At 46.3% G+C, this 25,426-nt stretch overlaps 1 protein-coding gene across 6 annotated transcripts in view; it reads left to right on the forward strand.

The window, feature by feature from the left end:
• Positions 1 to 25,426, forward strand: part of PICALM (phosphatidylinositol binding clathrin assembly protein) — a 1,182,846-nt gene that overhangs the window by 173,183 nt on the left and 984,237 nt on the right. For all 6 annotated transcript variants that reach the window (XM_069639772.1, XM_069639773.1, XM_069639770.1 and 3 more), the window contains exon 2: positions 6,805 to 6,947. In XM_069639772.1, coding sequence (XP_069495873.1) covers positions 6,805 to 6,947 — 143 coding nt within the window. The remainder of the gene's footprint in view (positions 1 to 6,804; positions 6,948 to 25,426) is intronic.

Below are 25,426 nucleotides of genomic sequence, written 5' to 3' on the forward strand. Positions count from 1 at the left end.
ACCATATCATTGACCAAACTGAGGAGGACACGGGCGAGTTGGCTATAGTGTCATTAGACGCGGTCAAGGCCTTCGACTCGGTACGATGGCCCTGGCTGAAAGCGGTCCTGAAGGGGTACGGAGTGGGACATGGATACCTCAGATAGGTCCAGTTGTTTTACAGCACCCTGATGGCGAGAGTCAGGACAGGGTCCAAAATCTCAGATACATGGCAACTTTGCAGGGGGACCAGACAGGCATGCCCCTGGTCACCCATGCTATATATACTGGCATTGGAGCCGCTGGCAATATTCCTGCGACTACAATATGGGGAGGTGGGCATAAGCACTGTCAGTGGAGGGCACCTGATATCACTATATGCGGATGATATGCTCCTTTATTTGCGTTATCCAGAAGAAAACCTGCAGTATGTGCTGGAGGTAATAGAATGGTACGCCACCCTTTCGGGCATATAGGTGAACCCTAGAAAGTCTAGTCTGTTTCCTTTGGGCAGATACAGGAATGTCCCAGTACAGAGGCTGCCTGTCCGGCCAATACCATGGCAGCCCGTGACTTTTAGGTATTTGGGAATAAATATTTACCACAAGGTCGAGGCAGAACACAAGCATAACATGGAAAAGGCAATAGAGGGCATCAAGAACAGCATGGTATTTTGGTCTAGATTGCCCATGACCATGATGGGGAGGGCGGCCTTGCTCAAGATGGTGGTCCTGCCTAGACTTGCACTTTTTCGTGAATGTCCCGTTTTTGATACCTAGGAGCCTATTCGCGAAACTTCACAGCGTGTGTAGGGGTTTCGTGTGGGGCAGCTCTAGGAATAGGGTTGCTCTGTGGAAGCTCCAGAACCCATGTGACGGGGGGGGGGGGGGATAGGCCTGCCTAATTTTGAACTCTATTACCTGGCGGGGCAGCTGCAGTACGTGGCCAGGTGGCTTTCGGCTGAAGACTCGGCGGAAGCTAGGCTTCTGCGTGGAGACTCAGCCCCATACTTTCTGATGGAAGTGGTGTGGTTGTGCAGAGACAAACTGGTGGGCAGGGGGCGGCTACTGAGGTTGGGCTGGGAGATCTGGCACAGGACATGGAAGATTGGGGGGTATTCGGAGCCGTACTCCCAGCAGGCCCCTTTGGCGGCGCTGTGCGGGAGCGACTCTCAACTACTTGAATCGGTCCGTAGATACTGGGAACAGGTAGGCCTGGCCACTCTTGGGGACATATGGCAGGAAGGGGAGGCATTGGACTTTCAGAGGTTGCAGGAAGAGACGGGAGTACATGGTGGCCAATATATAACCTACACTAGGCTTGTGAAAAAGACCAGAGAAAGATGGCCCGAGACAGTGCTAGGGGAAGACCCTGACGCCTCCCTTTAAACTATGTATGATGTATCGGAGGGCGGGCACGAAATATCGAGGATATACGAGCTCCTGAGACAAGATTGGGAGGAAGAGGTGGGAGGACCCATGACAGACGGGCAATGGGAATGGGCCCAGAGGTACCATAAAAAGGTGTCCCGGAACGCAAGATTCCAACAGCTTCAATTGTACGCTACCCACAGGGCTTATTTAACTCCCGGGAAGATTGCAAAGTTTGGGGGACCAGCTACGCAGCTATGCCCCAGGTGTGGGGAGGTGAATGCGGGACTGCTACACATGTTTTGGGCTTGCCCAGAAGTGCACAGATTGTGGGACGAGGTTAAGACGAAACTGGCTGGTGGGGGGGGGGGTGGTGCTGGATGTGGAATCGGCCTGGTCATGCATGCTTGGGCTTTTTCCTAGACCCTGGCATTCAAAACACATAAGCAAGATGAAGGACCTGGCTTGTGTTTTGGCCAAGCGCAGGATTGCCATGGGCTGGAAGGCAGCCCACAGACCTAGGGTGGAGCTATGGTGGGCGGACCTCTTGAGGTGGGCGGAAGCTGAATCTGTAGTCTGGTTTGAAGCCGTCACTAGGGGGGGCGAGGAGGAAGTAGGGCCCTTGTTGGCCCTTGCTGGCCTGGCGGCAATTGGTGGCCTCTATGGCAAACTCTCATCAGGGTAACAACGGTACAGAGGACCCGGATGATGACTGCCTAAGTACTGTGCTACCCAATGATGCTCCTGTAAATGACATGTGAGAACCGGCTCTAGTTTAAGGGGGTGGAGGGGAGTTGGGGAGTTCTAATGAAAATGTGTTGAACTATGATGCTTTCTATGCTTTGAAACAGTTGTAGTGTGTTTGTTTGACTTCAAAATAAAATAAAAATATTTTTTAAAAAAACCTTACAAGGGCAGTTAACTCCCAAATTGAAAAGATGTTCAGGCCATCCCCCTCTGACACATTATACATCAGGGGTCAATTAAAGGCCGACTCTCTCGTCGTAATTGCCAAAAGAAAGACGGCGGGCATGCCCTTAGCCTCTGCTGAAGCCCCTCCTGACAAGGAGAGCAAAAAGATGTATACACTGGGCAGGGAAGTAGCTTCCTCGGCTGCATACCAAGTAAGAATAGCTAATAATGCCACGCTCTTTGCAAGTTACAACTGCCATAAATGGGAAAAGCTCATACAACACACAGACTACGTCCCAGAGACCCTTAAAACACAGCATTTTAAAAACAGTGGCTGAGGGTAAGCAGGTGGCCAACTGCATCCAGAAAAATAATAATGCAGGCTGTAAAGTAGCCGAGGGTACTCTTATTAAGCGCCATGCTTGGTTAAGACAATCCAGCTTTAAACTGGAAACGCAAGCCACCCTAATTAATATGCCAATCGAACCAAATGCCTTATTTGGGAAAGCAGTGGAATATGCATGGAAAAGTGCTATAAAAAAAGATTGACACCCGTAAATCCCTGGGACAGCTTAATAACAAACCTTTTGTGCAAAGAGGCATGTTTAATGCATGCCGATTTCGAGTACAAAACTCCCAACTGTCCTCTAACTATAGTCAGGGTGGACAAGCTTCATCTTGGCTTTCCTTGCAGGGGCAGTCTTCCCAGCAACATTTTCAAAGAGGGCACAGAAGGTCTAGGAGTAGAGCAGAGCCTCCTCAACCAGAGGCTCCACCCCCTCAAAGCAATGACCATCCGCCCCAGGTCCTTTCCTATGCCGCTCCACTAGGTCGCATTTGTCAATTTACCCACGCATGGGAGAGGGATCACGTTAGACAAGTGGGTACTTTCCACTGTGGAAGGAGGCTTTTGCATAGAACTCATACAGAAACCATCCAACTACCTGCCAAGACAGAGACAAACAACGCATTCTGATAGAAGAGGTCATAGCACTGCTGGAAAAGCTATAGAGATCATCCCGGCAAACCAGTTTTACAAGGGTATCTATTCAATGTACTTCCTTGTGCCAAAGAAAGACCTTACAATGCGGCCCGTCCTAGACTTGTGTCCTGCAAACACATATGTCAAGCCACAAAGGTTCCACATGGCAACGCTGAAAGAAGTAATCCCACTGCTAAAACAAGGGAACTAGATGGCACCATTGGATATGAAAGCTGCATACTTTCATATTTCAATGTTTCCAGCGCACAGACAAATTCCTGTGCTTCAAAATAGCAAATCAACACTATCAATTCAAGGTGCTCCCCTTTGGCATAGACTCTGCTCCAAGGGTATTCGCCAAGGTATTGGCGATAGTGTCGGCACACTTAGGCAGAGAATCAATCCCAGTCTACCCTTATCTGTAGACGGGCTGATGACTGGGGAATCACCTCAAATGTGCAAGCAGAATATCCAAAGAACAATCACCCTTCTGTTCCAATTGGGGTTTTCAATCGATGAGAGAAAATCAAGTCTTGTTGTAAGCCAAACCAAGCAGTTCCTGGGAGCCATCATAAAAACAAGAGGGGCTTGACCCCCCACCCCCCTCAAATGAGAGTTCAGAACATGCTGCTGTAAATACCTCCTTATCTTGCTGGTCGCCAAAGAGCCGTAAGCAATGCGCCTGCTCGGGATGATGGCTTCATGCATTTATCTAGTTCCACGCGCATGGTTGTGCAAGCGCCCAATGCAGGAGTGGTTGGCAAAACAATGGCCTCAGGCAAGCGATCAGTGGTACGATCTAGTGGTTGTTTCGCTAACCCTAATACAAGCACTTCGCTGGTGGTCAAAGGAAAATCTGTTAAAGGGAAAACCCTTTCACAATCCTCCAGTCCAAACAATACTTATAACAGACGCCTCACTCAAGATTGGGAGCCCATTATCTTCACCACACAGCACATGGCCTGTAGACACAGATCACAGCCCAGAACCACATCAACCTTTTAAAACTACTAGCAGTACTCGAAGCAATAAAAGCTTTTCAGATGCATCTAACAGGCCAAACGGTGAAAGTCTTCACATAGAGCACCACTGCCATGTTCTACATAAACAAGTAGGGAGACGCATACTCTCCAAGTCTGTCCAAGCTATCCCAAAATGTTTTTAAGTGGGCAGTCAAGCTGAACATGTTCTCTGTGTCTCAACACGTTCCAGGGGAACTCAATTCTCTGGCAGACTCTCTAAGCAGAAATCCTCTACCCGAGGAACACGAGTGGCAACTCAACAGAGGAATTCTAGACCTCTGGGGTTCCTCTGGGGGTTCTCCTCCTTTAGACTTGTTTACCACAAATCTAAACTCACAATGCCCAGACTTCGCATCCAGGTTTCCCCAACCCACATCCAAGTGGAATGACCCGAGGATGAGCTGGTCAGGGAATTTGCTTACACTTTTCCACCAACACCACTCCTGAGAAGGATAGTTCAGAAGATACACCAGGAACAAGCTACTCTAATCCTGGTTGCTCCTATGTCGGAGAGACAACCCTAGTTTCCACATCTGTTCAAACTAGCGATGTGTGAACCACTCAGACTCCCGTGACCCTACAACATGCTATCCCAGTACGGGGGGGGGAGGGACAACATTCCACCCATATCCTCAGTCTATGAAGTTGGCAGCCTGGCTCATGAACTCATAACGTTTGGACACTTAAATTACCTCAAAGGTTTATGGATATCCTCAAGTAGGCACGCAAACCTAACACCAGACACTGCTACTTCAACAAATGGAAAAGATGTGTTATATGGTGCCGATCAAAAGATGTAAACCCTATTGCATGTACCCCATCACATATTCCACACTACATGCTCCACTTACTAGACTCTGACCTAGTAGTTAACTCCATCAAGGTTCACCTAGCGGCTCTGTCCGTGTACACCACTTCACAAAATAAGGTGTCCTGGTGGAAAGACCCTGGTAAAGTCTCTTTACTCCCTCCATGAAAGCCTCATCTCCCATTTCCAACCCGCCTACAGGTTGGGATCATAGTGCTGTACTCTCAAAGCTCAGGGGTCCACCCTTCGAGCCTATGCACAAATCCAGACTCGAACACCTAACATACAAAACAGCTTTCCTAGTAGCCATCACCTCAATAAGATGGGTTAGTGAGCTACACACTTTGTCAGTGGGTTTTCACCTTATTTCATATCCAAGTTCCATGTTAACCAATCCATTGAACTACCTGCTTTCTTTCAAAATCCATCCAAGTCAACTGAGAAAAACCTTCATACACTGGATGTAAGGAGGGCAGTGTTGTACTATTTAAAAAAGACAACACCGTTCAGAAAAACAGATCAACTGTTTGTCTCCATAGCACCTGGCAGGGAGGGTGATCATGTTTCTAAGATTTTCCTCTCCAGATGGATAGTGAAATGCATACAGCCCTGCTATTCCCTGTCAAAGAAAAACCTGCCTTTCATATCAATGGCATTTGCAAAGCAGCTACATGGAGTTCCATACATTCCTTTACTCAGCATTACTGCATTGATACACATTCTAAAGCAGATTCACAGGTGTGACAGGCAGTGCTAAAACATCTATTTGCTGCCGTACCTTCTCACAACCCACCTCCCTCTCCAGATACTGCCCACTAGTCTATGCAAAGCATGTTATCTAAGCAGATCCACAAGGATACATTACTCACGGTAATCGTATTTCTGATGTTTGTATCTGCTTAGATTCGCATGCGTCCACCATTCCTCCCCTCTTGAAATAAGTGCATAGATTTTTTTACTGGCTTTATCTCTTCTTATCTGCTTTATTACATCTGTGCTAAGGCTACACTTCATGCTAGTCAGAAACAAAACATTCTGAGGGACTTTGTCGTATGATGGACTATGGGTACAGTGGACATTGCACTAGGGATAGTATTACTGACACGCCCTGTCGACGTCCCTTTTCGAGTTTAGAAAACAAATAATGTAATACTCTGCAACTAACACTCGACAATGGATTATGCATAGCATGTGAATCTAAGCAGATACAAGCATCAGAAATACAATTACGGTGAGTGATATATATATCTCAAAGTTATGGTGGGTTTAAAAAGGTTTGAAAAAAAAAAAAAAACCGTTCACCTGAAATGTGAAAGTAGGAAAGTTAATTTGAGCCAAGTCAAACATTCCACAACGCCACCTAGTAGCCATCGCTGGAAGTTCACCTGCAATTCTGAGCCACAACAGCAAGGCCTTGTGGGTATGCAAATTAACTCAAATGCAAACCTTTTTCTCCAGGAAATCTTAGGTTGATCAAGTTATGTATAAAATGGCACTGCCCCCGTAGACCAAGACAATGTCCTGGAGAAAAAGGTTTGCATTTTTTTTATTTACTAATACTACTACCACTTTGACTCAAATTCATGCGTGTTCTTCACAGAAGGAATCTACCAATTATTGTGAATCGTGCCATTTTCTTACGGAGAACAACATAAAAATGGAGTGTGACTTTAAATGTGTGAAGTCATATATCGACAGTTAAATAAGACCATTATTTATTTTCTTTTTCAGATTTAATCCAGTGCACTAATGAGATGAATGTAAATATTCCACAGCTGGCTGATTCCATATTTGAAAGAACCACAAATAGCAGCTGGGTAGTGGTTTTCAAATCCCTCATCACAACTCATCATCTGATGGTTTATGGAAACGAGGTAACGGATGCTTCTTTGTGTCCTAAAATTATGCAAAAATTGTTTATACTGCTTTCTCTCATTGGTCTCAAGAGCGCATGGCCTGTGATGCTCAGGACAGCTATGATGGAGAGACTAGCTGAATTCATATTTGTTCCCATCTGGTTTTAGAGCGATCTGCTGTTATTTTGTACCTTGATCCGTTGTGTGTGTAAAAGTCTTTATTCTTTTGTTGAAATCTACTTGCAATATTCAGTTGAGCATATTTCAGCACTGTGGTTAATTTTACATGTTTCCAACAATATTTATTTTTAAAAGATGCTTTCTAGAAACAGCAGCTATTCATATACCACAATTGCCACAATTAACAGGCCGATTCATGGAATTAATGTGCGCCGAAAATCGCAGCGCAAGCGTGCCAAGGCATGCGAATCGCAGCGCAAGCGTGAAAATCGCAGCGCAAGCGTGCGAAAGCCGCGCACATCGATTCATGGAAGTCCGTGCGCGTGTAAATCCTGGGATGTGTGCTAAAATCGTGTGCACATAGAGCAGCGCACACAATGAAAGTGGGCGGAATGCGGGGCATAACATGCGGAATGGGGAACAACACGGGAAAATGTGGGCGTTACGGGGGAAGTACAGAAGTTAAATGCGCGGAACGCCCACACGCGTGCCTACAACACGTATTCATGGAATCGAACAGAGGAAACGCGTGCGCCAAAAAAGATGCGCTAATCCGGAAACCCGTACGCCAGCAGGAAGCAGGTGTACGCTGCCCCGCGCAGCATAAAAGTGCGTGCAAACAACAAACCAGCTCAGACGCTACGATGAATATACTGTTCCTCGCAGCAGTGGTCATGGGACACCGCAGGAGGAGGAGGATAGCCAGGCACAGAATTTTTACACCTAGGACCAGCCTTTTTGGGATGCCTGATGACCAGGTGTATGGGAGGTACAGGTTTCCACCACACATAATACTCGACCTGGTGAGTGAGTGGGAGGAGGACCTCACATCACCCACCCTGTGCTCCCAAGCACTGAGCCCCTTGGAAAAGGTGCTCAATGTACTGCACTTCTTGGCCACTGGTTCATTTCAGCGGACAAGTGCCATAGTGGGTGGGGGTGTCGCAGGCCACGGAGTCACGCTGCCTACACCAGGTGTTAGCCATCATGACTGCACGCCCCTCAGTCCGCAGGCACATATACAGGCCCAGAACACCTGCAGAAAGGCAGGCTGCCGTCTAGGACTTTTACGGGGTGGCACACTTCCCCAAAGTGCTAGGTGTCATTGATTGCACCCATGTGGCTCTACATCCACCCAGGGCAACTGAGCACATATATAGAAACCGCAAGCATTGGCATTCCATCAACGTGCAGGTAGTATGTGATGCCAAGGGAATCATCACCTCAGTATATGCTAACTATCCAGGGTCCACCCATGATAGTTTCATTTTCAGAATGTCACCCCTAAACCGGGACCTAGAAGCTGGGCGGCATGGAGATACATGGCTGCTTGGTGAGTATAAATGCCTCTGCACATGCATGCATGTCAGATACTGAGTAATGTCACAACCGCCCTAATGATACCCATCATCACCTCCCCAGGGTACAGTGCCTACCCTCTAAGCACCCACATGATGACGCCAATTCGGAACCCCACCACACCACCTGAGGGAAAATACAACACCGCCCATATTGCAACCCGTGGCATAGTGGAGCGCACATTCGGAGTGCTAGAGTCACGCTTTCGCTTGCTTGACCGCTCTGGTCGGCAGCTGCTATACGCGCCGGGGCCTGCCGGTGGACATGGTGGTGCCCCCACATCCCCAACCACATGCACGCCTGCTGCGCATGGGAGGTGAAAGGGCATGTGGTGAGGCAGCCCATACACAGCTGGTGGCTAATTACTTCACCTAAAATCCTACCCCTGTGGAGTGCACACAGCCCTGGCACATACCAGCTGACAATCAATGATGATGACATAAAGGACAGTCAACTGTCACACCATACCAGCCTGAGATTGGTCACCTGGAAGTGTTAAATTGTGTGCATCCCTACCTACTTAAAGACAACCAATGCTGTGTGAAAAAAAAACACATTCATGCTGCATGAATCACTACCCCCTTGAAAAATACTACATGAAAATATTACCATGTCACCCAACCCCTCCCCATCTCAGCTACCCAACACACCATGGCATGTGAAAGCAACAAAATGAATGCACAACACAGGACACCAGTGTCACAAAGTGCACTGTTCCAAATGTAAACAGGCCACAGACAATATGCTCCCAGTTATCCATAAGAAACAGCACACATGAACAAATACTTACCAGCAACACAGGATGAAACTGTGTCAAAATACGACAGTACAAAATCAAAGTAGTGCAAGTCTCGCAACCTGACTAAGCCAGCACATCGACCCCTTCCAACTGCAGAGTTTTGCTGGCAGGCAAATGTCAGTGCACTGCATACAACATGAACTGCATCTGCAAAGGAGGCGGCCTTGTGAAGACATGAAGAAGGTGCATGTGAATAAGGAGAAAGTCATGGATGCACAAGCACATATCAATACACCATGCAGTGTTCAATCCAACAACAATCCCCACTAGGGATGTGCACACAGTTTTGACTACAGACTGCCCACACAGCTCATGGGAGCCCAATGTCACTGTGTAAGTTACTGTCACTTGGTCACACCCTTTGCAAGTTCATGGAAAGGGGAAGCCGAGGGGTGTGTGTCAGGAACCCAAGCATCTAACCCAAAGACAGGACAAGCCTGCATGTGCCCAGCTGGAATACACAGTGGATGCCCACGGGAGCCACACAAGGCAACACACTGTGTACCTCCATGGGCTCATGGCCTGCACGGCTAAGCTATTGTGGGAGAACTGCTGTCGCTCTCTTCACCCTCTGCTGCTACATGAGGAGGTGGCTGTGCTATGGGAGGCAGCGCACGTAAAGCCCTGGTATGGTCCTCCATGGCAGCAAGCATGCGGGCATGGAAGGTTTCATTCTGGAGGATGATGGTGCAGAGATCCCCATGCAGCACCTCACGGGTAGCCTGCATTTCTACCCGCATGGCCTCACGTGATGCCCGGATCTCCGCATGTGTTGCCTGGAGCTCTGCTGAGAGTGAACGTGTGAGCTGCTGCAGCTGCTGTTGTGACCTCAAATTTCGGGAAGCCTCAAGTTCACCCAGAGTCTCCCTGAGGAAATGGAGTTCTAACCTCAGGGCTTCCCTGTGGCCCTGTGACTCTACAGATATGGCTTCGCGCAGAGTCTCCAGTGCCGCCCGTTGGTGCCTGTTGGACGCCAACATGTCTTCCCTGTGTGATTGGCAAATGGAGTCTGTTGCCTGCTGTTGTTGCTCCATCTGCCTTTCAGGGGGGAGAATGGAAGTGGCCACCCTCTCCATTGCCTGAGCCATCATTTCAACCGATGCTCCCTGTTGTGCTGCTATACTGTAGATAGACTTTTTCCATACAGTATTGCCTGGTGGCGTACGGCCACCGCGTCGGCGGGCACCACACCTGTTTGGGGCAATGCGATCTGCACCTTGCTGTGCTGGCCCTGCCTGAGGCTGCAGGACTGTATTCCCCCTCTGATCTGCTGGCCCAGGAACAGGATCAGATGTTGTTGAGCATGACCCTGCATCCGTAACCACCAAAGGCGGAGTTACCAACACTGACATCCCCATAGAGGGGTCTCCCCCTGGTGCAGGTGGGTTGGTCAGAACAGCATCCCTCCCAGTAACACTCACCTGCGACGCCACATATGTCTCACTCTCCGATTCAGCACCTGAATCATAGAGGTCTGGGGAGGTGCACCCAGAGACACCCGTGGACAGTATGGTCTGCAGGAGGATTGGGTTTTCACCCACCACCACCTGACGTCCTCCACTGGTGCCTGGTTGTGGCTGAGATTCCTCCTGGGTCTGCACCATCTCCTCCACCTCAACAGCATCAAGTGCGTCATCACCTGCAAAAACATGAAAGACAACAAATGGAAACAGGCATGAGCATCATAGCACACACATAGGCCTGACAAGCCAGAGATCCAGTACATGAATTACATATGTCCCACATGACTATAACCCTGGCATTGATGCATGCACGGTCAATGAGTTGGAAGGGGAGGCAAAAAGCAGACACTGAGGACTCCAAGATGGAAAAGCAACACATTTGCTGCATGCTGGATAGCACTGGCATCACACATTAGCCTGTGAGTGACATGTCCAATACACATACATGACACATGCCAGCACACAGATGGCACGTAGCATAGCCATGGTACATTTGACTAGTACAGCCATGTGTTAGTCAATGAGTACTGTCACCCATCCATGTGAGATGGACATGAGATGAAAAATGCAAAATAGTGTCACAAAACACGCATGTGCCACACACTGCAACACATCCAGTGTAGAATTATACAGTGATGGCAGGCAAATGGATACATCAATGGTTGGTCACTTCAACATGATGGGAAACAACAATCATGTTCCACATTCAAATGGGCCACAGAAATTGATGTGAGCAGGCACTTACTCAATCAGCATGAATGGTCAAATCATTCCCATAACATGGTAATAAATGTGGGGCATTGTGGGGTGTAATCTATGACAGAAGCATGTCACATATGTGGCATTAGGGCAGAAAAATGTGTTGCAAAAATGGGATTATTGAAACAATCAGGCTGAATGAACACTGAAAATTCCAATCATTGTTGTTGCAAGATGACATTTCAAGGGCAACTGCAGTAATGTGGTGCTAATTGGCCACTGTGGTCAGAAGGGATACTGTCATACCCAAATGCAAGGCCAGTGACTGTTTGGAGGAAGCACATGGGTGACCCATACCACTCAGGAGTACACACCCTCACCTGGCACTCAATCATAACACATCACCCAAGCAACCTACACATGGATTACACACACACACATGCATGGGCACTCACCGGACAATGCTTAATAATCTGGTAGGTCTCCCACGCCTTGGATCTGTTCCTCTGTGACGAAGGTTCCAGCAACAGACTCATGTTCAGTGAGTTGGTCGTCCTCTGGTGGAGACCCACCGCCAGTCACCAGAGTAGAGGCATGATTGGAAGCCAGCTTGTTCTTTGTTCTGCGTTTCAGGTCATTCCACCGCTTGTAGCAATCATCAGCTGTGCGCCTCACAAATCCAAGGGCACTAATGTGGTCGGCGATGGTCTGCCAGTGGGCCCTACGTTGAGCAGGCGTAGTCTTGCAGCCCGCAGTCACCACCATTTCGCGGCTATGTGCCAACACATAGGCCACAAGTGCATCAAGTTCGGGGTCATTGAAGCTAGGCTTCCTTGACGTGCCGGAGTGTGTAGCCGTGTCTGGGGTCTCAGCCTGTGGTGCAAGAGCTCCCTTCTTCTTCTTCTTGTAAGGTGGTGCGTATCCTGAGTGGCTTACGCAGCTCTGGTCAGTAGGGGCAGAAGCGCAGGTGGACTGGGTACTTGAAGCCTCCAAAGGCACACTGACCAAAGGTCTTGGTGCAGGCATTGGCTGCAGGGTGATGGTGGCAGGGCCAACGTCGGTGTGATGGACCTGGACCGACACTGTCCCGGCTGGGAGACTCGGAGCTGGGGTGGATTGAGCTTCAGCTGCCCCTGCAGCCTCCCCACCCTGGCTACTTTGGGCAGCAGATGACCTTGCTGCCCCAGATCCACGTGGCCTGGTGACAGCAAATTTCACTGCCACACGTGGCTTAGACTTGGTGACCTGGAAGTCAGCCTGGGAGTGATCCTGTGCCGGTTCAGTTGACAAAATGGGCCGGTCCAACAAGGGCTGAGCTAGGATGGTGTCAGCTACGTTTCCCACAACCATTGGGGGGGGGCATAGGTGGCCCCGATTGGTCCTCCACACACGGGGCTCTAGGGGCACCCTGCAAATCCTGGCCACGTCCCCTACCGCGCCCACCACACCCACCTCTTTGAGATCGGCCACCTTTGCCTCCCAACCATGGCACTGATGTTGTTGTGCGTATGGGAGTTGCAGTAAACAATTGTCCTGGGCAATTGGGGTGAAAGGGGTAGGGTACAAGATGGAATTCGTACCCTAGTGCTCTAGCAAGGCTGTCTGTGACCCCTGGGGGAAGATGACAGGTCACGCATCGCACAGCACAGGCACCCCAAAAACAAAACTACACGTGCACGCAACCCCTGGTAGACCACGTGCCTGGAAAAATGAACCCGCAATACGCTGTGGCACCCAGAAACACAAAAATAAGCGTACGTGTGTTACACGCAGCCTACAATGACCTCTGAAGGGGTACGCGAAACACAGGGGCAATCACAGTTGGACAATACGTGCGCGACTCACCGTCTGCCTTGAAAAGGAATGTGAAAAAGACGCGCGTGTGCACTTTGGCAACACCCCCGCCAAAAGAAGAAAAGAACGCAGTGTGAGGAAACTGGGAGTGCGAACTGGAAACGTTGTGAAGTAATCGCGTGTGAACCGACAAGAAGTAAAAGAATCAACCGCAAGAAGTACAAGAATCACCTGCTCGCTCTCCACAAAAAGCACGTACAAGAAAATAGCTTGATACTCGTACCTTTTAAGCCAGCCCACACGTGCAACGTGACTTACGCGCTAAGGCCCTTTCCTCCAATATCACGGTGGCGTGCAGTTTTCTCACGTGCAGATTCACTATGCACCCGTGTTGTGGGGAATGCCCGCGCCTGTAACGTCACTTACGCGCTTATGGGCTAAGGGCCTTTCCTCGGATTTCACGCTGACGTGCACTTTTTTCACATACAAATCACTCCGTATCAAGCTGGCCACGCGAAAACGCACGGAAGACCACGCTCCTGCCCAAGAGGCCATTTTCCTGCCCCCAAGAGCCCCGAGCACGCACCCACCAGCCATCTGCTGCTGCCTGCCTGCTGCCCACGGCCCTGCTATTTGATGCCTGCACGTCAGCCATCTGCAGGGGTCCAGTTGCTCTGTCCACCCCTGCTGGAACAGAAGGCTCCCGGCTGGGATACCATCACTCCACAACCCAGCCCCAGGACCCAGTTGCCTATCCACGCCTGCCTCTGGGGTCCCCAGCTCGGGGCAAACACCATCTGAGACTACTGGTGACCCCCAGCCAGAGAGGCAGAGGGCCACCAGCTTCAGTGAGAAGGAAGTTGGTGTCCTGGTGGAGCATGTCCTGGGGCATTATGATGCCCTCTTCGGAACATCACGCACCGCCAAGGAAGGACGGGAGAGGATCTGGGAGGACGTAGTGGTTGCCCTCAACGCGGAGGGGGTGGCAACCCGCGACATCAAGCACATCCGGAAGCGCTGGGAGGACTTCAGGTCCAGGACCCTCTACAAGGCCCAGCGCCTCGTGAAGGCAGAGGATGCAGAGGGGTGCCGGGTCGGCATGAGCAACATCCAGATGAGGGTCCTGGAACGCGTAGGCCCAGCGCTCCACTCCGAGATCCTTCGGACGCAGACCCGTCTGGAGTTGAGCGGTAAGTGGCCAAGCATTGCTGTGTGAGACAGGGCATGTTGCAGTGTTCTGATACTTGCCTGTATGTGTGACATAGGCCATGTATGGATGTGTGTGTGCAGGGACATCATGGTCATGCACACACGTGGCCATTTTGGGTTTGGGGGACTAGGATGAGTAGAGTCTGGAAGAGGTTTAAAACGCATAGTCTCATGTTCATTTTGAATACAGTGATTTTACTAATCCAGTAGACCTAAAGTCTGTTCACTTCCACAGATCCACAGATCGTGGTTGATTACTTCCAGGAGACTTCAGGTACTGTCATTGATGTTTGCAATATCGTCTGACACATGAAGGCGCTCTTTGTTTCGGTGACTGGCCCCTCGTTTATGGCCAGGGCCCAATCATGCAGCTGGAATCCGCACCACCCCATGCTCCAAGTTTTGGCAGGGCGTTTTTTTTGTGTGGTTGCTTTTGTAACCGTATAAACGGTAACAGTCACGCTTGGAGCAGCTATTAGGCTTGGGGACCGAGATATGGTGAAATGTGATTGTCATTTGATTGTCATTTTGTAACTGAAAGCACTGCGACATATGGGGATGAGTTGATGCTAATCTATTCTTCTCCAGGCTTCATCTTCACAGTGTTGGTTGTGAAGCGGTGCGAGCATTCAGCTCTAATGGAAAGAAGACATCGGAGCAGGATATGACTCAATGCCTCCAGGGTCTTTTGGAATTTGCCTTTTTTAAATGTATTTTGTTGCTTTTGTTTTGATGTCTTTGAGCAATTAAAATACTAAACACAATACAAATATCAACCAGAATACTAAAATTGAAGGCACAGGCAGTTACAGGGCCACTGCTTAAATACACCTGAATAGGTGTGGTGCAACAATTTGCCTTGGGGCCTGGTAGGCTTAGAGGTTGTGTGCACTATGCCAAATTGAGGTAATTAGTCCCCTCTCCCCAAGGGGAAGCCTCCCCATCCCCCTTTGAGGGAGGGAGGTGATCCCACTCTGCAATTCCCTCCCTAGAGGTAGAGTCGATTGGGACCTCACTGGGCAAGACTCCCCTTTAGGAGACAAGGACTCCCATTCCTGTGAGAAACTGCCTCAAGCTGTACATACTATGACCTTCATGGTATGTTTTAAAATACCAGACCCTGTGAAGTATCAAGACTGGGATGAAGAAACTCCTAATAGATACCGTTATCTCATTGGAAAAGATCATGTCCCTTTAAATCAGAATACCAATCCACTGAGACGAGTATGTGGATAAATGTGCATTGCGGGGAGAGACGAACGGGAAAGAGAGACAGGAGAGAGGATCGCATACACAAGCCGGGGAAGCCCCCAAGCTGTGCAACACCTGGAGAAGACAGAAACCAGGAAGCCTGCAAGTTTCAAACTCGCTCATTAATGTTGAATGCGACGCCAGAGTTGCGGTGGACCCAAAGCACAAGAGACCGACTGGGCAGGAGCTCAGGAGAAGGTGGTGACTAGCCTACGGAGGAGAATCTGTGGTGGAAAGCTGGTCCCCAAACCATTGCCAGTACCACCGGTAACGAAGGTTCACTGCGTGTCCTGTTATGTAGAGGAGCACTGGGACACCGCAAGGAAACTGGGAAGGGCAAGGAGAGTGATGCCAAAGAAGAGAAGGCATTGCCAGCTCATGAGCAGAGAGAGGGTCTCCAAGGAAGAAGGCTCCCGAAGACGTTCTCCTTCCAGAACGAAGGTAACTGGCAGAACAGGAAGCCTGGAGGACACAAGGGAATCATTATACTGCACAGTAAACTCGACTCACCAGAAATTATGAAACAGTAAAGCTCTAAACAAAGGAAGCACAAATGTAATTCTAGAAAAGAGTTGGTGAAAACTGAATAATGAGAGAGATGAAGAATGGATAAGAATACCCTGGGGAGTAACTAGACATCGTGTACAAGACCAATCTAATATCGAAGAGAAAGCCAGCCATGATATGATATGGCATTTGTAACGCGCATATACACAAGTGTTTCAAGGTGCGACAAGGTAATGGAGGGGGACCAGAGGGAAGACGGACAACAATCCTACTAGGCCAAGTGTCTTTCAGATTGCGCGGGGGAAGTGGGAAAGTGTGGGGGAGGGGGACAGTGCAGTACATTGGATGGATAAATAACAGGTAAAAGTACGGCCAGCAGGGACATTGAATCACATATTAAGTAAAGTAGACCATAACCAAATGAACATATTACCCAAGAGAGCCCAGCAAAGCAATATTGAATTTCAAGGATACACTGAGATCCACGAACAGGAACCTAGATCTAATGAGAGATCGCCAAGAGGGCTTCCTAAAGAGGAGAGCAAGCCCAAAAAAAACAATTGAGGAACCGAAGAGAGTGGTCCAAGAAGTCATAAGAGACCGTTTGCTCATTGTGTACTAAAGACTAGTATTACAAGTACCCCTGGAGGAGGAGTCATTCTCCTGACCCAAGTTAGTTTTCCTAGTGGTAAGGGGAGTTTTGGACAACTGACGTTATTCCCAGACATTCACTTCTGACTGATGAGCACCTTAGCTAATAACCTAGATGGGAATCACCCATAGTGATCGGGAAAGACAGGCTGCATCATTTTTCTTTATAATAAAATATCAATGTCCTCTGACAGTCTGTGTCCTTCTTATGACTCCCCACAGCACCCACTTGCTTCATGAAGATAGTTATTCTTGTATTGAGATGACTAGTATGGGTTAAAATAACCAGTCCTGGGATCAAATAGCACATGCTCGAACTGCTTGACAATCAGTCATTTTTTGTTTTTGGGTAAAATAATCGCAATAGTGTCTTTGTTTGGTACATCTTTATTGAAATGGGTGCTACGGTTTGTACCATCTTTTACATTTTCTACCTTTCTTACAGTACCTTTTTTGAATTTTTCGCTTTGGAGCGGTTTTGGTGGTTGTGGAGCTGGCGTGCACCACTTGGTGCTCATCTTCACTCCTGCAGAGAAGCTGAAATACCTCCTCTGGTCTTGTGCATGGTGTAGCTGACACCTTGCTCATTTTCACATGGGCCTAAGTTATTGTCGGTGATATGAAACAGCTGGTGGAGGGTAGGCAATCCAGCTGACAGCAGTTTAATTGGACCTCCACTTTTGAACATGATGGCAGAGTGAAGAATCAGGAAGTGTACAGTAGACGGTTCAGTTAGTGTTGTGTATATACCTTTTACTAATATGCCCTCATGTAGTCACTGCGTACTGGAAAACAGGCGGGATAAATAAAAAGAATACATAATTAACCAGTAACAAACACTGCACACATTCACCAGCGCGTAATTCTCACTTTCCAAAATCCTATAAAAATGCATTGGAAAACCCCAAACCATAAGTAAATAATGTATATCGCGTGTTGAAAATGACCAATTTACTGAATACATTCAAATTAGCAGCAGTGGTGTGGGTCGAATACTGGTACCAAATTGAGGAGACTCAGACCAGGTTTGGACCCTGATCCCGATTTATCAGGGGTGCCCTTTGGGAGGTGTTCAATCCCAAGGAAACTGTTGCTTCAGGAGCTGACGGGCATCTGTAAGCCTATGTGCTTGAAGGGACGCCTATGTCGTACTCCCCTCCAACTCAGTGTGCTTGTGCCAGGGCCAGCACATGAAAGTGCATGTGCTCCTACCCCAGTTAACTGCAATGAGCCATATAGTAGTGAATTGATTAGCAGCATCTCAAAAGGCTCTGTATGACAATTATCATAGATACGCTAGGCCAAAATAGCTTTGAGATGTTTGGACGATATTGCAGAATCGCCAGTTAAAAAAAAAAAAAAAAAAAAAAACATTATGAATAGGTACAAACGCTGCTGACTGCGAGTATAGGTATTTTGTTTTTGGCTCTGAACAGGTGGTTTAATCGATTTCTTGGCCCATTTGCAGCACTATGTTGGACATTTTCCAGTTCTTGCTGTATGTGGTTCAGGTGTAAGATTTCAGACTTTGTGTTGACCTAAAAACTGGAAACCTTACAGACGAAATGAACCGTTACGATCACCGAAAGGGAGAAGCGCGGATCAACAAGTCATAATTGCATAAACTGCAAGGAGGCTCATTTTGTGATAATGGAATCCCCAACTCGTCCCCTCCATTTTCAAATGATTGTGTATGTGAGCAGCAAATGGCTCCATGACTAGTGCAAATAGTAAGGGTTAGTGGAGGCAGTGTTGCTTGATACCCTAAGCAGATTAAACTAGTTAGTGAATATGCTGTGGACACCAACTCTGGCTCTGGATGTATGGGTGTTAGTCATAATAATTCTTGTTGCCATTTTCCCAAAACCAACATTTTAAAGGTTTTGTGCAGCAAGTTCCAGCCTGCCAGGTTGAATGCCTTCTTCACCCCAAGGGCTTATAAAAGGTGGTTTGTTTTATTTATGTATTGGTCAATTGTTAGGCACTTATACAATTAGCGAAACTGTTTCAAAGCACCCACAGGGCAACAGGTTGGGGACAGTGGAGGTATAGATATTGTTTTACTGCTTTTGCAAAAACCTTTCACATATTACATAAAATGACAGTATAAAATGTCTTCATTTAAACTCAGTTTTGCAGTATCTTATACTTAAATATCAAATAGCACAATACAAAATAGTTAAATTGCATCATATGCATGAAATAGTTTCACTCCTAAAATGTCAGACTTATGAAAGGAATCTTATCAATGAAAGTACTGCGAAACCTGCTCACCATTTAATAAACATTTCCCAAAAAATCTCTAGTAATAAAAAATTGGTTATGAGTACATTTAGCAAACTGGTTATATTCTTAAATCACAACTTTTTTCACATGACAGTTTAAATGTTTTAAAGGTCTTTAATCTGGAGATTTACATTAGCAAAATGTTTGAGAAGCATAAACTAAATTCCACCATGCACCCATGATTTCAAGGATATGTAATAAATTAAAAGTGAATTTCATAAAAATGTATCCGTCTCTGGGACTAGGACATGTGTGCAATTATGAGGTAAAATGCACCACTTCATATCTATACATATTCTTTTTATGAAGCTTATTCATAAATGTGTGTCGTGGTGCACATTCAATCAAAATCCGAGACCTCCCTTTTCACTGCTGCCAGATCGGGAAGCAGCTCATCTTCATCACAAGCCAGTACAGGGACTAACGCTTCACATTGATTATCAAGCATTGTGACTACTTTTGTAGTTTTATGGATTACAATTTGGTGCAAATGCATTAACAAAGTGTTCTACCAGTGTCATCATCATTTCATATAGCAGCAATTTGTTACATAGCTCTGTAGTGTTCAAGGGGGCTAAAACCAATTCAAAGTGAACTACTACTGTCGGCATAGCAGGAGGTGTAATTTAACACCCTTTCCCAAAACCAAACCTTCAGGACTGTAATCTGGTCCTATCCTTTAGCTGACATACTTCTAATCCATAGCTTAAACTGCAAAATGGCTTTTATTTTTATAATGATGAACTAAAGGAATACATGAAAAACTGCCAGATCTATATATTTCTTTTCATTTGGTGCCCCACAGGACATATCTTGTTCATCCATGTTCTCCTCTGTACACTGGGAATCCCGAATATATAAATTGGTTGGCTGTCTCTAGATTGAGATTCTGTTTATAATTTGCATATTTTCTTGAATGTGTGAAAATGATTATAGACATTTGCATGTGGTTAACAACTGCCACTTTGTCAAAGGTCTTCCAAGTTAAGGAGAGCTTAAGTACAGTAGTTACGTGAGAATCTTAATTTCAAGATTAACCTGGTCAGAAATGACCCGAGATTTTTTCTGGATAGATGATTAAGTAATCCAAGGGAGTGATGAGTTGGTTTAATTGTTTGATATATGTTTCTTTGAATACAGAGAACTTTGTGATTAAAATAAAAGTCATGAGATTGTGGGGATATTGACTTTCATGCCCTATCAAATTGAGGAAGTGGTAAATATTGTTTCTTGAGTGATTATAGCAAACAAGGCACTTAAAATGAATGATTATCAAGGACACAATCACCTAGTGAGATGTCAACATGTGTGATTTGGTGGTGGTCATAATTATGGCAGTTTTGGCACATTGGATTTTGGGTTAAGAGGTGGTGCACACCTATAATAGGTAATTGAAGAATCTAAAATGTCACATTTGAGATGATGCAATGTAATTCATAATGTGCCTTTCTCTTTTTCCTCCGTTCCCCGTTCCTCCCATTTCTATTTTTGTTTTAATCATATTCATATATTTTTTTCATGCAGTTTATTTGAATTAATTTTGTTGATCTTTAACTACATATCATGTTATATGTATGTGTTGGATTGTCATGTCTATACATTACGTCCCTGAGGAAGACCTTTCTAAGGGTCGAAACAAATGTTGGCTGTTCATTAAAGCCATTACTACACCTTTTGGAAATGTTGGTCCATATATTTAGTCAATGGGGCTTGAATCGTTGAGTTTTTTTTGTGAGGTGTGGCATAAGTGGCTAGACTAGTTGAATCTATTTACTCTTGTGACCTTGGACTATGGTCATATTATCGATCTGACTAATGCTTGCTGACCTAAAACATAGAATTAATAATCAAAAACAAGATAGCTCAAACTACACATTGGGAGTAGATAGCTTAACTTGATATTCACCCTTCTCTAGTAATGTTGACACTGTCCCCTAGATATAATTCAGTCGCTGCATTCTGCATGCACCTTGATTCGGTATGTAGGCTAAATTCTACATTCGCCTAGATTCAGTAGATGAGCTAACTTCTTTTTTTTTTTTTTTGACAACTTTATTTAAAGATTTATCAAAAGAAATACATATCATTCCAAAACAACAATTATGATAACAAGAAAACGACAAATAAAACGAAAAAAGCATTATACAAGTTGATACAAATAGTACAGAATAAATAAGAAAAACCTATCAATTATCTCTACTAATCGCAACAAACCTAATTTGAAATGATAACTAGCCAAAAATCAGAGGAAAACAAGAGAAAAAAAAACAAAAAACACACAACACAAGACAAACACAATAAACACAATAGTAAATTAACCACTCTGAAACAAAAACCATCGCCCATCAGCACTTAATTCACACATAGAGTTCATTAAAAGCCTCCCATTGTTCCTTATAAAATTCTTCTTTATGTAAAGCATAATACTTAATCCTCTCAAATCTTGAGAGCAACTGCACCTGCGATAACCATTCATCAATACTTGGTTTCTTTCTCGTCTTCCAGAGGCGTAAAATTTGACGAGTCGCCACCAAAAACACCTTATTAGCCCAACACAGAGTCGCATAGCTAAAGTGACGAGTGCCCACTGGTGATTTCAAAAGAACTGATGATGGTGTCCTTGGAAAAGAGATGTTCCCGACCAAATCAACTCTATCCAAAACCTCACTCCAAAAACCTTTAACCCTCGAACAATCCCATAACATGTGAAGCAAAGTGCCTTCCTCCGTAGAACAACTCCAACACATGCTATCCTCCCTTAAGCCAAATCTGTGCATTTTAACTGGAGTCCAAAACAGACGCCCCAAAATCCTCTGTTGAATATATCGTAAATTTAGATCAATTTTCATCCTAACTGGAACCTTCCATAGAACCTCCCAATCCTGCATAGAAATATCTCCACCCAGTTCAGCACACCACATAAGTTGAAGAGCATTCCATGAATATCTCAATTTCTCTTCTACCGGGAACAACCTCAAATAACTAGACACTGCACGAGGCGCAACTACAATAAAACTACACCTTTCTGGTCTTTGTAACAAAGGGTCAGTAAGTATTAATACTCTCTCAGAAATCAAATCTCTCAACAATCTATATCTCCCCATTTCCCTATTATGTAGCATAAACTTCCGCTTCAGAGACTCAAAAGATATCATACCGTCATCATCCCATATGTCTCTAATAAGTAATATACCCTTGTTCATCCAACACCTCCAGCATAGCATCTTATTATTGATCTGCAACCCCGGATTCTGCCAAATGGAGGCCTCCCCATAGAAATGAAGTCCCTGCCCTCCACTTAAAATCAATGATGTGACTGCATCTTTGGAAAGATGGACAGCCTGCAATGTACTGACCGATTTAGGTAACTTTCCAAGAGAGTACAGTGATTCAATTCGGAAGGGTCTCATCTTAAACTCTTCTATCTGAGCCCAAACTGAAATGTCTGATGAGCTAACTTCTAATTCTTCTAGATTCCATAACTGGCTGCATTCTACTTTCTCCTAGAATCAGAACATTGGCTAGATTCTTTGTTCACCTAGAATCAGAACATTGGCTAGATTTGTTGTTCACCTAGATTCAATATCATGGCTAAACTCTCCATTCACCTGGATTCAATACAATGGCTATGTTCTTCATTCACCCAAATGCAATACAGTAGTAACATTCTAAGTTCACCCGGAATTTATTACAGAGGCTACATTCTGCATTCACCTAGATTCAAACAATGTAAGCTGTGAACAATGCGTTTGGATTCAGAATCTTCGCTGTGCCTGATATGCAGCTAGATTTAAGACATTTGCTGGAATTAATGCGCACCTAGATTCTTGGCATTTGATGTGTGTGAAATGTACCCAGATTCAAACATCCGCGGCACCCAATATGCACTGAGATTTAAAATGGCTGCTGTGCCCTAAACACATCCAGAGACAAGGCATGTGCTGTGTGTAAAATGCACCTAGATTCATCATTGGCTGTACTTAAAAGTGCAGCTAGATTAAAAGCATTGCTGTGTGTAAAATGTACCCAAATTCAAAACAACTGCAGTACCTACTATGCACCTAAATTCAAGACATTCTCTGTAGCTGAAACACGCCTAAATTCAAGGAATTTGCTTTGTGTAAAATGCACCTAGATTCCAACATTGGCTGTACCTAAAAAAGCAACTAGATTCAAAGCAATGCTGTGTGTAAAACATAACATTCACTGCACAACATATTGGCTACCAACAGATTCTTCCGAGTGTGACTGCAATGGCTATCCTTGAAATTATTTTTACAAAGGTAGCGGGCGCCCCTCTCTCGCAAGAACAGACATGATAACCTGTTCAGTGGTTATTAACCACTTGAGAGTTCGCAGCCACTGCTTTTACTCACTGTGCCTTTCACAGATGGGAAATATCCATTTGCATATCAGTCTTTGTCCTGCCCAGGGGCAGTACAGCACCGAAATACAATGGCAATTCCAATCTGAACGAGAGTACCACCAGCAACCCCATACACGTGTTTCACCCTTGTTGGGGATCATCAGTGAGGTGAAGCTGATGCCTCTCTAAGCACAGTGAGAGGGAGACCACGTCTGGTTGCCCCCAGGAGACCTAGGGTTACCAATCCCAGGTTCCTTTAAAATAATTTTACAAAGGTAGCGGGCGCCCCTCTCTCGCAAGAACAGACATGATAACCTGTTCAGTGGTTATTAACCACTTGAGAGTTCGCAGCCACTGCTTTTACTCACTGTGCCTTTCACAGATGGGAAATATCCATTTGCATATCAGTCTTTGTCCTGCCCAGGGGCAGTCCAGCACCGAAATACAATGGCAATTCCAATCTGAACGAGAGTACCACCAGCAACCCCATACACGTGTTTCACCCTTGTTGGGGATCATCAGTGAGGTGAAGCTGATGCCTCTCTAAGCACAGTGAGAGGGAGACCACGTCTGGTTGCCCCCAGGAGACCTAGGGTTACCAATCCCAGGTTCCTTTAAAATAATTTTACAAAGGTAGCGGGCGCCCCTCTCTCGCAAGAACAGACATGATAACCTGTTCAGTGGTTATTAACCACTTGAGAGTTCGCAGCCACTGCTTTTACTCACTGTGCCTTTCACAGATGGGAAATATCCATTTGCATATCAGTCTTTGTCCTGCCCAGTATAACTATTTGTTAAGGAACCTGGGATTGGTAACCCTAGGTCTCCTGGGGGCAACCAGACGTGGTCTCCCTCTCACTGTGCTTAGAGAGGCATCAGCTTCACCTCACTGATGATCCCCAACAAGGGTGAAACACGTGTATGGGGTTGCTGGTGGTACTCTCGTTCAGATTGGAATTGCCATTGTATTTCGGTGCTGGACTGCCCCTGGGCAGGACAAAGACTGATATGCAAATGGATATTTCCCATCTGTGAAAGGCACAGTGAGTAAAAGCAGTGGCTGCGAACTCTCAAGTGGTTAATAACCACTGAACAGGTTATCATGTCTGTTCTTGCGAGAGAGGGGCGCCCGCTACCTTTGTATAACTATCCTTGAAATTAGTCTAAGCGCAACACAAAAGCTACTTTCACAAATCGTCTGGGAGTAGCATGCTGGCTTGCTTCTGAGAGCAGAGAAGTGGCTATGTTCTAAATGTGCACTGACATTTTTGGTGGTTATGGGATAGAAGTGTGCCTGCGTACGACAACAGTGGCTATCTTAAAAATACACACCTGATTTTAATGCAGAGGGTATAAATTAACATATACTGAAATCATGCGCCTAACTTCAGCTAAATAATTTACATTACATTAATTACATTAAAGAATTGAGTGTCATTGCCTCTTACCAGACGGTTGCTGGAGAAGGTTTAAGGGGCTTGGCTGGGGCTCTCATGGGTGTACAGGGCAAACATGGGATGGGGGCTGGCCTTTGCCTCTGACATTTCGCCGGCTGCCCGAGCAAGGCTGCCCTGGGTGTGACTGTGATGGGGAGCCCCGAGAGGGTCTGCTGACCCTTCTCAAGCAACCAATTGCAGGGTAGGTGGTGGGCGGAAGGAGGGCGTGAGGGAGGGCTGTGTGATGGAAAGGGAAAACGGAGGCTTGCAGCCTCAGAGCACTTAACATGTTGAAAGGATTCCTACTGCACATGGGCACCGCCGGAGCTTCCAGGAAAGCAGATCTGAACTTGGTGGGAGCGTGGCGAGAAAGGGATTTGCCTGCGCTTTGTTCTTCCTTGTAGCTTGGAGAGTGTCGGCGGACTCACCTCGGCAACCAATTGCTTGGCAGGGGACGGGCAGAGGGAGGGGTGGGGGGACAGAGATGGAAAATGGAG

Source organism: Ambystoma mexicanum, chromosome 7q, assembly GCF_040938575.1.
Source record: "Ambystoma mexicanum isolate Mex_15411 chromosome 7q, UKY_AmexF1_1, whole genome shotgun sequence".
Lineage (NCBI taxonomy): Eukaryota > Metazoa > Chordata > Amphibia > Caudata > Ambystomatidae > Ambystoma > Ambystoma mexicanum.